At 35.8% G+C, this 15,844-nt stretch overlaps 1 protein-coding gene across 3 annotated transcripts in view; it reads left to right on the top strand.

Annotated features, from left to right (window-relative positions):
* The window catches only part of usp6nl (USP6 N-terminal like), an 86,027-nt gene extending 72,769 nt beyond the window's left edge, over positions 1-13,258 (top strand). For all 3 annotated transcript variants that reach the window (XM_069670988.1, XM_069670986.1, XM_069670987.1), the window contains 3 exons: positions 533-632; positions 712-864; positions 10,447-13,258. In XM_069670988.1, the coding sequence (XP_069527089.1) occupies positions 533-632; positions 712-864; positions 10,447-12,044 (1,851 nt within the window). In that variant the 3' untranslated portion in view covers positions 12,045-13,258. The remainder of the gene's footprint in view (positions 1-532; positions 633-711; positions 865-10,446) is intronic.
* The last annotated feature ends 2,586 nt before the right edge of the window (positions 13,259-15,844 follow it).

The following is a 15,844-nucleotide window of genomic DNA, read 5'->3' as shown; positions in this document are numbered from 1 at the left end:
TCATCGAGCACCCTGCAAGAATATGCATGCACACAGGTTAGACGGTGTGCAGAAAAGCTTTCACTCCCTCCTCACCCCATGCAGCTTTTTCATAAAACTGATAAGCATGCATTTGCAGAAAGAAAACAACTTTGTCTCTGCACTAAATTATAAGCAATAACATCCAACTTTTTTTTTCTTACCGTCATCAAATCCCAGGAAAACAAACAATGAATTAATGCGACTAACGAGTCCCAAACAGACGCACCAGTTCCCCTTTTTGCCTCCTAACTTTGCAAAACAGCAAAGATGTAACTACATATTTGTGAAGTATTTTTTTAGCGCATATTTTAGGAAACAAAAGGCTCCAGGCTGAGAGCTGCAGACACGGCAGAGAAGTCAGAAAGTACTGAGAGGCAGACTAACACAATCATGGTTTTGTTCTAGATGCACAGCCTTTACGGCCAATGTGAGCCAAAGCAATACATCACTTTACATGACGTGTGCAGACGAACACGATGACCTTCTGACCTTTTGTTCTATTTGTGTCCAGACTCCCTTCACCCTCACCCTCAGGATCTGGGACATCTACATCTTAGAGGGGGAGAGATTGCTGCCTTCCATGTCCTACACCATCCTCAAACTGCACAAGAGTGAGACTCTTTACACTCTTTATAACCAGCTGGTGTCCACCTCTTTACAGAGTCGTATTAACGTGTGTGTGATTCACAGAGCACCTGATGAAGCTCACCATGGAGGAGCTGGTGGAGTTCCTGCAGGCCACCCTGTCCAAAGATTTCTTCTTCGATGACGACTTTGTGATCGATCAGCTGCAGACGTCCATGACGGAGCTCAGGAGGGCCAAGCTGGACCTGCCCGCGCCAGGTACTGATACAGAAACACACACACACACACACACACACATCATACAACAGCCGGTATAGGAAAAGGGACACTTTTGACTGTGATGTTTGGTGACGTGGCTGCAACAGAACCACAGAGAGAGACAGATATATACACCATAAACTGGTGTTTTTCTTTGCATTTTACTGTAACTCTCATCTAAAGTATAATGCAGTTTTTATGATCCATGCAAAGCTGATTAAGTTTAAATCGTTTCCTGATGATGATGGAAGCCTGGTGCAGTTATGTCCTTGATAATCAACGTGCGCGAAAGTTTCTATGACAATTTTCAAGGCTGAATTCTTCTTTTTATAAAGGTAAAAAATAACTCTAACACTCGTCTGCAAGGTTTCCAGGGTTTGCGAGAAAAGCTGAGGCTAATTTTAGCTCAGTTCCTTTCTTGTGCACCTTCACAGTGTCCAAAAAATACAGTTAAAAACAACCAGGACCTAAAAATTGGACGCATGTTTTTGCAAGTACTGATCATTGTTTGTAGGTTTTCTGTATTCCCAAAATGTCAGAAAAGAAATTGACAAGAAACGATAACACTTTGCATAAATTATGACGCAAAATGCAGAATTTCCTCTATTATTATAAAAATAAGGAGTCATCCTTAAGCTCCACAAGTCTGCGATCATTTCACTCTGACGTGGTCCCTCAAACGAGTCACAATCACCCGGAGAAACGAATTCCCCTTCAGGTATCGTTGCTTTTACATGTGCTGTCCTGCTGTCCTTTAGCTTGTAGCTGCGTTAGCATTAGGTAGCAGTGTGTTTCTAACCTTGCTCTGTCTCCTCATTAATCTGCCTTCTCTCCCTCTTCTTTCGAACGATGTTAGCCAACAACAACAAAAGTGTGGCCGTGAGTGGGGGCCACATCCCCTCCTACAACAGTAACCGGTGGGCTATCCTGACTGGTCTTCCCCCCCTCTCCATGTCTCTGTCCATCTGTCCTTCAGTCAGTCCGTCCTGTCTGTCTCCTGTCTGTCCAACAGCACTCCGGTTTTCCTTCACAAACTTTAGTCTTCCAGCTGGTTTTTATTCCCCACGTGGTCTTTTTTTTCTTGTTTTTGCTTCTTTGGAGTCGTGACGTTGCTGGCTCTCCTCTCGTCTCTGAATCCTCTTCAGTTTTTGACCTTTTGCTCCTTTGTTTTTGATCTAAAGAGGCTGCAATTGGAAAGTTTCACCTCTATGCAATAAGGTGTTTCTGGTGATATAATGTGCCCTCTGGTGGCCAACTCAAGGCATTGCGTTATAGTGTTTTAAAAGAAGAATTTGTTGCTTTGCAATTGGTTTGTTTGATCGGTTATTGTGGTATTTTGTTGGCCAGCTATCGCTGTTTTTAATCAACATTTGATCTTTAAATTTGCTCTGTTTTTGCATCTTTCTTTTGCCTCTTATTAATTAATTGAAACTGGCAGCATGGATCTCCACCAAGTTAGCCTTCTACCACAGATGCTGCTCTATTTTCTAAGATTTTTATTCTAATGCCGTAGCTAAAGAAGGAACCAGAAGCCGTCACATCTTTAACAGTAGCTGCCTGTTCGCTGACAAGATAATGAGACACTTCTCAGACACTGGAGGCTTTTGTTTAACTTCTGTTTTAACAACCATCTGCTGCCACGTTCGCTGCTTTGTGAAGGGAAGATATTTTTTTAATTTGCATTCTTGTTCCTTGAATTGACTGAACTGAGAGAAATGACAGTAGATTTATGGCTGTGTAGTTTGGAGGTTCACTAGGCCGAGTTTTAGTAGGGAGATAATTTACACTGTGCAAACAGCAGCTGGATGAATCTCCGCTCCAGATTGACTCCCTCTCCTGTGGCTTTACTCAGTCGTGTAAAGAGACAGTCTGGATTCAGTTCTTTTGTGTCTTAAACTCCTGCAAAAACCTGATTTTAAAGGCTACCGTTTGACAATTATGTGTGCTTGTTTTTAGTATCAGGAAGGCTTTCAAGCTAAAGGAAGAATGACATCTTTGATGTTATTTTATGACCCCTAAAATCAAAACACATTACTATGACTTTCTTTCCCTCATTTTATTTGTAAGCAAGGAAAAAATCCTTCAACAGCATTTATACTTCCACACTGTAAAGCGGCTCCTTAAGGCAAGGTTTGTTTTACACACTGCACCCCTGACGGTGTAAAACACTTCCACACTACGCTGAAACCATTTCCTCTTTTCAGCTGTGTGAAATAAAAACAATACTGACACTTGCCTGCGGCCACAAATATGGTGGCCTTCAACAGCCAAGTCGTTAAGTGAAGAAGATGTAGTACAAAAGGAAATCTTAAAGGCTAAAACAGTGTTGGTATATTAAAGAGGAAGGTCACATAAACCTGACAGAACGCTTGCTTACCGACCGGTGAAAGTGTGACACTAAAGTTGCACTAAACAGAATGTGATTCAGAATCATTTGCACACACATTACGTCTTATTTTCCTATTTTTTTGCGGGTCATGAAATTCAGGAAGTGAAATATACACAGTACACACACGACTTCATACATACATACATACATGACTTCACACAATCAAACATATATGACAACATACTTATGTAACTGTATCGATAAAAGTATGTATGTATGAATAACAGTATGTATAATTGAAAGTATGTATGTGTATAAAAGTATGCATCAATGTATGAGTACATGTATGTACTGTATGTATGAGTACATGTATGTATGATAAATACATACATACTTTTATGCATGCTTACATACATTCTTGCATACTTTTATTCATTCTTTTCATACATACATACTTCAATTCATACATACTTTTTTCATACATACATACATACTTTTATTCATACATACAAACATACATACATACTTTTATTGATACCTGCATACATACTTTTTATTCATACTTGCATACATACATACTTTTTATTCATACTTGCATACATACGTACTTTTATTCATACTTACATACATACATACTTTTATTGATACCTGCATACATACATACATACTTTCATACATGCATACACACTTTTATTGATACCTGCATACATACATACATACTTTCATACATGCATACACACTTTTATTGATACCTGCATACATATATACTTTTGTTCATACATACATACTTTTATTCATACATACATACTTTTATTCATACTTTCATACATGCATACATACTTTTATTCATACATACATACATACATACTTTTATTCATACATACAAACATACTTTTATTCACACTTAAATACATACATACTTTTATGCATGCTTACATACATTCTTGCATACTTTTCATACATACATACTTTTATTCATACTTACATACATACATACTTTTATTCATACATACATACATACATACATCCACACTTTGTATGTATGTATGAATAAAAGCATGTATGTATGTATGAACAAAAGTATGTATGTATGCAGGTATGAATAAAAGTATGTATGTATGAATAAAAGTATGTATGGATGACTAAAATTATGTATGAATGAATAAAAGTATGTATGTAAGGAAGTATGAATATAAGTATGTATGTATGAATAAAGTATGTATGTGCGTATGTAAGCATGAACAAAAGTATGTATGTATTCAGGTATGAATAAAAATATGTATGTATGTATGAATAAAAGTATGTATGTACGCAAGTATGAATAAAAGTACGTATGTATGCATGAATAAAAGTACGTATGTAAGTATGTATGAATAAAAGTATGTATGTTTGTAAATATGAATAAAAGTGTGGATATATGTGTGTAAGTATGAATAAAAGTATGTATGTATGAATGAAAGTATGTATGTATGTATGTATGTATGTATGAATAAAAGTATATGTATGTAAGTATGAATAAAAGTATGTATGTATGAATAAAAGTACATATGTATGAACAAAAGTATGTGTGTATGAATAAAAGTATGTATGGATGAAAAAAGTGTGTATGTATATATGTATGAATAAAAGTATGTATGCAAGTATGCATAAAAGTATGTATGTATGTATGCAAGTGTGCATGTATGTATGTATGAATATAAGTATGTATGTATGTAAGTGTGAATAAAAGTATGTAAGTATGAATAAAAGTATGTATGTTTGTAAGTATGAATACAAGTGTGGATGTATGTAAGCAAGTATGAATAAAAGTATGTATGGATGACTAAAATTATGTATGGATGAATAAAAGTATGTATGTAAGGAAGTATGAATATAAGTATGTATGTATGTATGAATAAAGTATGTATGTGCGTATGTAAGTATGAACAAAAGTATGTATGTATGCAGGTATGAATAAAAGTATGTATGTATGTATGAATAAAAGTATGTATGTATGCAAGTATGAATAAAAGTATGTATGTATGTATGTATGAATAAAAGTATGTATGTATGAAAGTATGAATAAAAGTACGTATGTAAGTATGTATGAATAAAAGTATGTATGTTTGTAAATATGAATAAAAGTGTGGATATATGTGTGTAAGTATGAATAAAAGTATGTATGTATGAATGAAAGTATCTATGTATGTATGTATGTATGTATGAATAAAAGTATGTATGTATGTAAGTATGAACAAAAGTATGTGTGTATGAATAAAAGTATGTATGGATGAAAAAAGTGTGTATGTATATATGTATGAATAAAAGTATGTATGCAAGTATGAATAAAAGTATGTATGAAAGTATGAATAAAAGTACGTATGTAAGTATGTATGAATAAAAGTATGTATGTTTGTAAATATGAATAAAAGTGTGGATATATGTGTGTAAGTATGAATAAAAGTATGTATGTATGAATGAAAGTATCTATGTATGTATGTATGTATGTGTGTATGAATAAAAGTATGTATGGATGAAAAAAGTGTGTATGTATATATGTATGAATAAAAGTATGTATGCAGGTATGAATAAAAGTATGTATGTGTATGAATAAAAGTATGTATGTATGAATGTATGAACAAAAGTATGTATGTATGTATGCATGTATGCAAGTGTGCATGTATGTATGTATGAATATAAGTATGTATGTATGTAAGTGTGAATAAAAGTATGTAAGTATGAATAAAAGTATGTATGTTTGTAAGTATGAATACAAGTGTGGATGTATGTAAGCAAGTATGAATAAATGTATGTATGAATAAAAGTATGTATGGATGACTAAAATTATGTATGGATGAATAAAAGTATGTATGTAAGGAAGTATGAATATAAGTATGTATGTATGTATGAATAAAGTATGTATGTGCGTATGTAAGTATGAACAAAAGTATGTATGTATGCAGGTATGAATAAAAGTATGTATGTATGCAAGTATGAATAAAAATATGTATGTATGTATGAATAAAAGTATGTATGTATGCAAGTATGAATAAAAGTATGTATGTATGAATAAAAGTATGTATGTATGAAAGTATGAATAAAAGTACGTATGTAAGTATGTATGAATAAAAGTATGTATGTATGTAAGTGTGAATAAAAGTATGTAAGTATGAATAAAAGTATGTATGTTTGTAAGTATGAATACAAGTGTGGATGTATGTAAGCAAGTATGAATAAATGTATGTATGAATAAAAGTATGTATGGATGACTAAAATTATGTATGGATGAATAAAAGTATGTATGTAAGGAAGTATGAATATAAGTATGTATGTATGTATGAATAAAGTATGTATGTGCGTATGTAAGTATGAACAAAAGTATGTATGTATGCAGGTATGAATAAAAGTATGTATGTATGCAAGTATGAATAAAAATATGTATGTATGTATGAATAAAAGTATGTATGTATGCAAGTATGAATAAAAGTATGTATGTATGAATAAAAGTATGTATGTATGAAAGTATGAATAAAGTACGTATGTAAGTATGTATGAATAAAAGTATGTATGTTTGTAAATATGAATAAAAGTGTGGATATATGTGTGTAAGTATGAATAAAAGTATGTATGTATGAATGAAAGTATCTATGTATGTATGTATGTATGTATGAATAAAAGTATGTATGTATGTAAGTATGAATAAAAGTATGTATGTATGAATAAAAGTACGTATGTAAGTATGTATGAATAAAAGTACGCATGTATGAACAAAAGTATGTATGTATGTATGAATAAAAGTATGTATGTATGAATAAAAGTACGTATGTATGAACCAAAGTATGTGTGTATGAATAAAAGTATGTATGGATGAAAAAAGTGTGTATGTATATATGTATGAATAAAAGTATGTATGCAAGTATGAATAAAAGTATGTATGTATGAATGTATGAACAAAAGTATGTATGCAAGTGTGCATGTATGTATGTATGAATATAAGTATGTATGTATGTAAGTGTGAATAAAAGTATGTATGTATACTTGCATACATACATACATCCACATTTGCATACATAGACTTTTATTCATACATACATACTTTTATTCATACTTACATACATACATACTTTTATTCACACTTGCATACATACATACTTTTATTCATACTTACATACATACTTTTTTTCATACATACATGCTTGTATTCATACCTACATACAAACTTTTGTTCATACTTGCATACTTTTGTTCATACATACATTCATACTTACATACATACTCGCATACATACATACTTTTATACATACATACATACTTTTATTCATACATAAATACATACAGACTTTGAGTCATACTTACATACATACTTGTATTCATACATACATATATACGTGCTTTTATTCATACATACTTTTATTCATACTTACATACATACTTTTGTTCATACTTGCATACATACTTTTATTTATACTTGCATACATACATACATACTTTTATTCATACATACCAACACACTTTTATACATCCACACTTGCATACATACATACATACTTTTGTTCATACATACATACATACTTTTTTCATACATACATTCATACTTACATACACAATTTTATTCATGCTGACATACATACATACTTGTATTCATACTTACATACATACATACATACATACACTTTTGTTCATACATATATACTTTTATTCATACCAAAACACTTTTATTCATACATACCAACACACTTTTATCCATACTTGCCTACATCCATACTTTTATTCATACAAACATACATACGTACTTTTATTCATACTTGCATACATACTTTTATTGATACATATATACATACATACTTTTATTCATACTTACATACATACATACTTTTGATACCTGCATACATACATACATACTTTTGTTCATACATACGTACATACTTTTATTCATACATACATACATACTTTTGTTCATACATACGTACATACTTTTATTCATACATACATACATACTTTTATTGATACCTGCATACATACATACATACATACTTTTGTTCATACATACATACATACTTTTGTTCATACATACATACATACTTTTATTCATACATACATACTTTTGTTCATACATACGTACTTTTTTTCATACTTGCATACATACTTTTATTCATACGTTTAACATACATACATACTTTTGTTCATACATACTTTTATTCATACATACATAGTTTTATTCATACATACATAGTTTTATTCATACTTACATACATACTTTTATTGATACCTGCATACATACATACATACTTTTGTTCATACATACGTACTTTTATTCGTACTTGCATACATACATGCATGCATACTTTTATTGATACCTGCATACATACATACTTTTGTTCATACTTACATATATACGTGCTTTTATTCATATATACCTACATACTTTTATTCATACTTACATACATTTTTCATACTTACATACACACGTTTATTCATACATACCAACACACTTTTATCCATACTTGCCTACATCCATACTTTTATTCATACAAACATACATACGTACTTTTATTCATAGTTGCATGCATACATACTTTTAGTCATACTTACATACATACATACATACTTTCATTTATACTTACATACTTACTTTTATCCATACATAGATACTTTTTTCGTAAATACACATACTTACATACATACATTTATTCATACATAATACATGCATTACGTTTATTTATACTTGCATACTTTTATTAATATACATATTTTATAAATGTATGTACGAATTAAAGTATGTAAGCTTAAATAATAGTATGAAAGTATGTTAGTATGAATTAAAGTATGCAAGTATAAAAGGTATGAAAGTACGTATGCATGAATAAAAGTATGTGCATACTTTTATTCATACAGTCTGAGATGGGGGGTTATGTAGGTGTTTTCTGTAGTTAAAGGCAGCAGGTTATGAAGGAATCTCACAGCTTGGGGGAAGAAGCTATTGCTAAACCTTGTAGTACTGGATCGGATGCTAAAACATCCTGCCTGATGGGAGGGGGACAAAGAATATGTTTGTGGGGTGGGAGGGGTCCTTAACAATGTAGGCTCTGCGTACACAGCGTGTCTGAAAGATGTGCTGGATGGAGGGGATAGAGATCCCCATGATCCTTACCACGCGTTGTAGGGTGTTTTGCAATTCCCGAACCACACAGTTCAGATGGATGGTGGTAGGCTGGCTCTCTTCACCCTCCACAGGAAGTGGAGATGTGATGCCTTCTTGACTGCAGAGGTGGTGTTGAGAGAGTAGGTGAGGCTGTCGGAGAGATACAAACATGACTTCATACATACAGTATATGCAATAAAATGTGAAAATGCATTCAGGTAGTGTGACTAGGTATACTAACCTGTATTAAGGACAAGACACTCCAGGTTGAATAAAGATTCCTGAAAGAACATATAAGCCTTTATTAATTAGGAGCTAAACAGAAGATTTTTTCTGTTTTCACATTCAGACTGGTGAGGTAGATAATGTTATTTGTGCAGGAGAAAAAAGGCTAATGGTCAGTGGATAAAGTTGTCGCAGACAGACACTTGAGTCCACTTCACTTCCTGGCTCACTCCCACAGCACTCCATCTTACTCCAGCTGCTGTCTCCTGACTCTGGTGATCACACTTTCCCTTACAGTTCCCAACAACATCCATCACTGTGTCTGCACACTGTATATGTTCCTTTCAACTGTTCTTTTTATTTCTTTTTGACCTACAGCATTAAGTTAAAGTATTAATGTCATAACCTGTGTCATGACCTGGTTGTAGAATACTAACGTAGAGTAGTCCAAGTGAAGAAATCTTTCTATGGCTTTAATAATTGTACTTTAAAGTCTCAGTACATTTAACAAGGTTCATTAATCAAAAACTATTTCTGTATGGCCTTTCAAGTTGGGGGCTCCTGCTGCAGCTAAGTACAGTTTAATGAATAAATGAATTTCAGAGACCACTCAGTTGAGTGTCACCTCCTGCTTGAGCCCCTCCCGCAAGCAGGGAATTAATATCCAACGTTATTTACGATGTTATTTTCTGTCCCTTGCTGTTTGCCTGTGGAGATGTGGTTATATGTCTTCATCAATGTATTTCTCCTTTATTTTAACCTCTCTATGGCAGTGGTGTTGCATGAATCCATGTCTCTGTTGTGACTCCTCATCCGATGTGAATCAGCGCCACAGTGTTTTTAACCATCACTGTCCGTTTGGTTTCCTGACGTTGTTCTGATGTTTTCTACTGTTTTGGTCTTTCAGGTAAAGAGGACGAGTTTCCCAAGAAGCCTCTAGGGCAGCTTCCTCCTGAGGTGGTAGTAGATGGGGCCAACCACGTGGGCAACGGTCAAAGCCATGTCGAGCCAGTTGAGCCTCCAAGGGACCCGAGTCCTGTACCAGACCGCCAGCGGGACAGTCGGCCCCCCAGCCGGGCACGTCGGGATTCGCTGGAGAAACCAATCCGCCACAGAAGGGATGTCCGTTCCAGGGGATCAGGGGAGATCCCCAACGAGCAGCATAAGCAGTCCAACTCCACTACACCTGAGAGGGGTCCAACACCAACCTCAGCCCCCACCCCAACACCACATCTCAGCACTGTAGAAAGAAGGAAGCAGCAGAGCCACGCCACAGCAAATCACAACTCCAACGCAGCCTCCAGCTCTCACAGGGAGATCACTCCACGCTGGTTCAAACCCTCGGAGACAAAGCTGGAAGCAGCTAAAGCTGCGGCGGCACGGGAGGTCCATCGGAGCCGAGGGGCATCACCTGCCCCTTCCAGCCCAGAAGACTCTGCTTTACTTCACCGCCGGCCGCGCTCCAAAGGCTTCATCCCTGGGGCCGACCGAGGCTCCAATGCATCCCAGTATGACAACGTACCAGGTCTGCCGGAACAGGAGTTCGAGATCCTGGAGCTTGAGAGACCTCCGTCCAGAATGAGGACCCCTCGCAGTGAAACACCCTTCAGTGTATCGTCCCTCCATCAAGGAAGCCCTAACCGTGGACCCAGCCTGGCTGGGAGTGTCGTCTCAGTTGGATCAGCGCCCAGGATGCCCAAGCACTCCCTTCCCCCACAATTTTCCCACAACAGTCCAGCAAGGGTCCAGGCCGGCTACCCTAGCAGCCAGAGCCACTACCACACCCCTCCTCAGCAGCACTCCCCAAGCAGACCTACAGCCGAGGTCCCTATCCTCCATCCAGCCTACAGCATAAGCCTGGACCACAGGGGAGAGGACAGACTTCATCCTCCGCCAACCCGGTTTACACCACCCTCCACTGTGGCGTACGGGGAACGAGCGTACGCTACAACCCAGCGTCCAACAAACAACCTCTCTCCAGAGAAGGCTTTTATGAATAACTCCTACACCACCTATCGCAGACAACCGCCACCTAGCTCCACACACAACCCCCGACATGTCCGACCTCCTCCAGAGCACTCCCTGCAGCTGGAAACCCAGGGAAGCTCCACCCCTATCTACTTGCAACAGCTCACCTCCACTGCGCAAGTCTTCTCTCCAGTGGATTATAGGTTTGAAGGGCATCGGAGAGGCGAGTCGAACCCTCATTATCTCCCAGAAGGCGGGTCACGGCGGCCTGTAGATGGACTCACGTGGGGGCCAGAGAATGAGCTGCCCCCTCCGTCCCCGGGTGGGATGCCCCGCTCGCCAAGCTTCCAGCGAGCGCAAATGTCTCCAGTTCAGGAATTCACATTTCCCCCCAACCCAGATGACCTGCTCCACTACAGGACACAATTCCAGGAGCAGCAGCCTGTCATAAGGCAACAGCTCCCCCAGCTGTTTGGAGGACCACACTACAGGCACGCACAGGAGGCATTTGCAATGCAGGAGTCCATGCTGCTGTGATCAGAAGATGGCAAGACACTGTATAAAAAAAAAACTGAGGAGTAGTCACTGACACTGTGCTAAAGACGAGCAGTAGTCCTAGCTTTGTTAGGAGCCTGGTTTTGTTTCTGCTCTATTGTTCTTAATGTGTGAAGTACTGACCTTCTGACTGTCACACTGCATCGTAATGTTGCAGGACACACCAGCCTCTGACGTTTTTACTGATCACTTTAAAAAGAGGAAAAAAACTGACTGAAGATTTTATTTTATTTTTGGATGTAAATCATTAACGAGAGGTGACAGTATATATCTTTTAGAGTCCGATATGTACAGTGGATTGTTTTTGTTAATATGCTGAGTTGTTATCAGTAGCAGGGGAACATTCTCCCGAGCGAGAAAAAAAACTGATTTATTTTCCATCTTTATTTTTTTATATGTTACTTCCAGATATTTACATTAGAGATGAATTTACTCTATATGCTTGTGAATGTTATTTTTCAAAGAGAAGAAATAATGTCCAATGATAGATTTAGAGAAAAGTGATTTCCAGTTTGAAGCGCCTCCACTGTAAAAAGGGCAATTTTTAGTTTCCTGTTCAGTTTCAGTGATAATTTTCCTTCCTGATTAACTGATGTGCAATTTTTTTTTGTCATGCTTGGAGTACAGTAAATTGGGTATTTGAGGCCAGTGTAGTTTTTGGTTAAATTCCAATCCTTTATTAGAGACTAAAGAAAAAGAGAGCTAATTTATGAGGGCTAATATTCTACATTGTTTTGTCTGATCAGCCATCCTATTTGCTTTGTAACAATAACTTTTTTTTTTTAAATTGCTGTACTGTAGTTTTCACACGCAGCAAGAGATGGATGTGAACTAGTTTCAGATTGCTTTACTTCATTACGTCTTATTATTCTCAACACTGTCATATCAACTACTGTTCAGCTGCTGGCACTTCCACTGGCAAACACAGTCATCTGGCACACACACATATACACACACACACACACACACACACACACACACACACACACACACACTACATGTCACAAATGTGTGAGTCACGCATTTCAACATTTTATCTGTCACATTCCCTTTTAATATTATTATTCCTCATGCTCTGGTTTTTAAAGCAGAAACAGTATTGCTTTACTGTTCATTACATTCCTTAAGTTATCTTTGTTTTTTTGTTAAACAACTAATTGCAGATCATTCTGATACTTTGCTTAATAAAATGAGGTCGGGTGAAAATGTAGCTGTGGCTCAGTCTTTGACTTTCTGTGAATCTACTGGGTATTCTTTCCACTCACAATGAAACTCTGCCCCCTAGTGGAGCAGTGTGGTTTTGGAATAATATTGAAGGACAAAAGCCAATAGGATACGGAGGGACATCAAGTGTCTATAAATGATTAAAGCATCAATGCGTGCAGAATCCTGAATGATAACGTTTGTCCAAAAAAGAAATGAGGTACAAGCCTTGACGATGAAACTCTGATACTATTAACCCTTTCTTATCCTACAATTGATTAGACTAAGTACTTTTTTTTCCAACCTGCAATGTGTTATCGTTTACTTTTTTAACCAATAAGTTAAATCACCAACTCTTGATAATTAATAAGTATTTTTTAAGATTTTCTTAAAGACTGAATATGTTTGGGTTGAGGGGGTAAAAGACATCTGAAGACGACGTCATGGGCTTCTGGAAACATTTTAAAGTCAAAACAACTAACTAATTAATCAACAATGAAAAAAAACTTTGTTGCAGCCTGAAACTTTTTGATTCCATACTTTTATGATTTCTACATCCAGGAAACAAGCAAATACTGATAATCTCTTACTCTAGTGCTTAAATAATGAGCCAATTATCAAAATATTGTCAATTTTACCAATATAATGAAAATACTAATCATTTATCAAGTTACACTTCACACTTTCCAACTTCTTAAAAGGCATATGTTGCTTTATTCTAGGTTTATGTCTTTGTGCATTAAATATCTTTTTGTTTTGGGGTGTTGGTTGGACAAAAAAAGCAATTTGTTAAAAGCTTTGACAGGAAGAGTTATTGATTTTTAGTCTTAGATTAGAGCCTGACTTTCTCAATATAATATTTTTCATTGAATAGCCATAAATGAGCTGAAATGAATTAGTGGATTAATCAACTAGTTTTTTTTTTGATAATCATTTACATATTTTTGGAGCAAAACAATATATTTACTTAATATATTCTCAAGGTCTGGTAAATTGTATATTACAGAGGTTGTTATTGTTTGGACCAAACAAGATTATATTGGGCTTCAGTAAGCGGTTACGCTTTTGTTGTTTTTTTGTATTTTATAGACCGTGTGATTAATGGAAAAACATAAGAATTAGCTGCTGCTACCTTAGCAAAGATATAAAGAAACTGTTTGTAAAAATAAGCGAGTTCTATTGAAATAAACAACAAGCTGCTAAAGACATTGTGACAGGAGCTGATAGGAAGTCTGATAACGTCACTCAGCGGCCTGCTGCCGTGCTGTTTGTGTATCTTTCTGCATAAATAAGCTTCAGAGGAACGTGACATCAAGAGCTCTGCTGGATGAGAAAACTCTGGGGAACAAATAAATCCTACATCTGAAGCCTGCAGAGGAGGTTTGTTGTCAGTCGTGTGACAATGCGTAAAAGAGATGTCAAATCTGTGGTTAGAGGAGGTCAAAGAGACGCTCATGATGTAGAGGGTTGTGGCTTTTAACATAAAAATTTAAACTCAGTTGTTATTTTGGCCCACAGTGGGAAACAATTTCCATGGATGGAAAGTTAAATATTATAGGCTCAGAAAAGCTCACTGGAATAAACTGATTAATCCAACAACAACTGATTTTGTAGGAAGGTTTTGTACGCGATTAAAATGAACTCACTGCAAAATACAGTCAGCTGCCAAAGAGCTAAAGATTCTATTAGGGAGATAAAAGGATTTAATCCTTTGCTCAAAAGCAAAAGATTTTGATTAAATATGCAATTGTTTTAGTCATTTATACTTTATAGTAACATTTGGTGTAACATAGTCTTTAATTTGAGGATTTTGTCATTGTTAATTTATCTTTGGATTTTTGGTTGGAACAAGAAATGTCAAGACTTCGGCTCTGGGTAAATGTGACACTTCTTACTATATTCTGAAATTTCATTGGCTATATTGACAAATTAAATCATAAATGCAAAAAGATATGACTTGCATTTTTTGTTGTTTGTTGGTACAAATGTATAAAATAAAAATCTGCCAATAGGTTGATAATCATTTTGTCATTAAATGTTGTTCTGTTTCCAGATTTTCCAAATATGACATATATCTATTTTCTTGTCTTTTGAAATCTATTTTCTTTAGTGTTTAAAACTGTTTGACAAAAGAAAAAAGTTTAAAGACACTACATTAGGATCTGAAAAACTGTGGCAGGCACTTTTCAATATTTGCAAAACTTTGTCTTTGATTAAACAATGTATGAAATATAAATGAAAAAATTTAAAGAAATGGGCTTTCATTGTCGTAATACTATGTAACATTAAACACTAAGTCAGTTTAAAACCAGCAGCATTATAGAGCAAACCTTGCAACCAAAGAAAACAGCCAACCACCTGCAGGTCAACAATGCTGATTATAAATCCATCCTCAGTAGCGCCATAAGAAAGCAACAGGTACTCACCAACACCAGCAGCAGCAGCCTCACCTTACTCACAAGCAGCAGGTACGAAGCTTGCAGTCTGGGAAACTGAAACAAAAAAAACGTTGTAAAGCACAGAAATGCCGCTGTACGACCGCACAGACAGGACAACTCGCAGTCAAGTGTTTGGGCTAA

Source organism: Semicossyphus pulcher, unplaced genomic scaffold (assembly GCF_022749685.1).
Source record: "Semicossyphus pulcher isolate SPU_LCO1_2020_fin unplaced genomic scaffold, fSemPul1.0.p SCAF_20, whole genome shotgun sequence".
NCBI classification, from domain to species: Eukaryota; Metazoa; Chordata; class Actinopteri; order Labriformes; family Labridae; genus Semicossyphus; species Semicossyphus pulcher.
The sequence above is the reverse complement of the archived record's forward strand: the minus strand, read 5'-3'. Positions and strand labels throughout refer to the sequence as shown.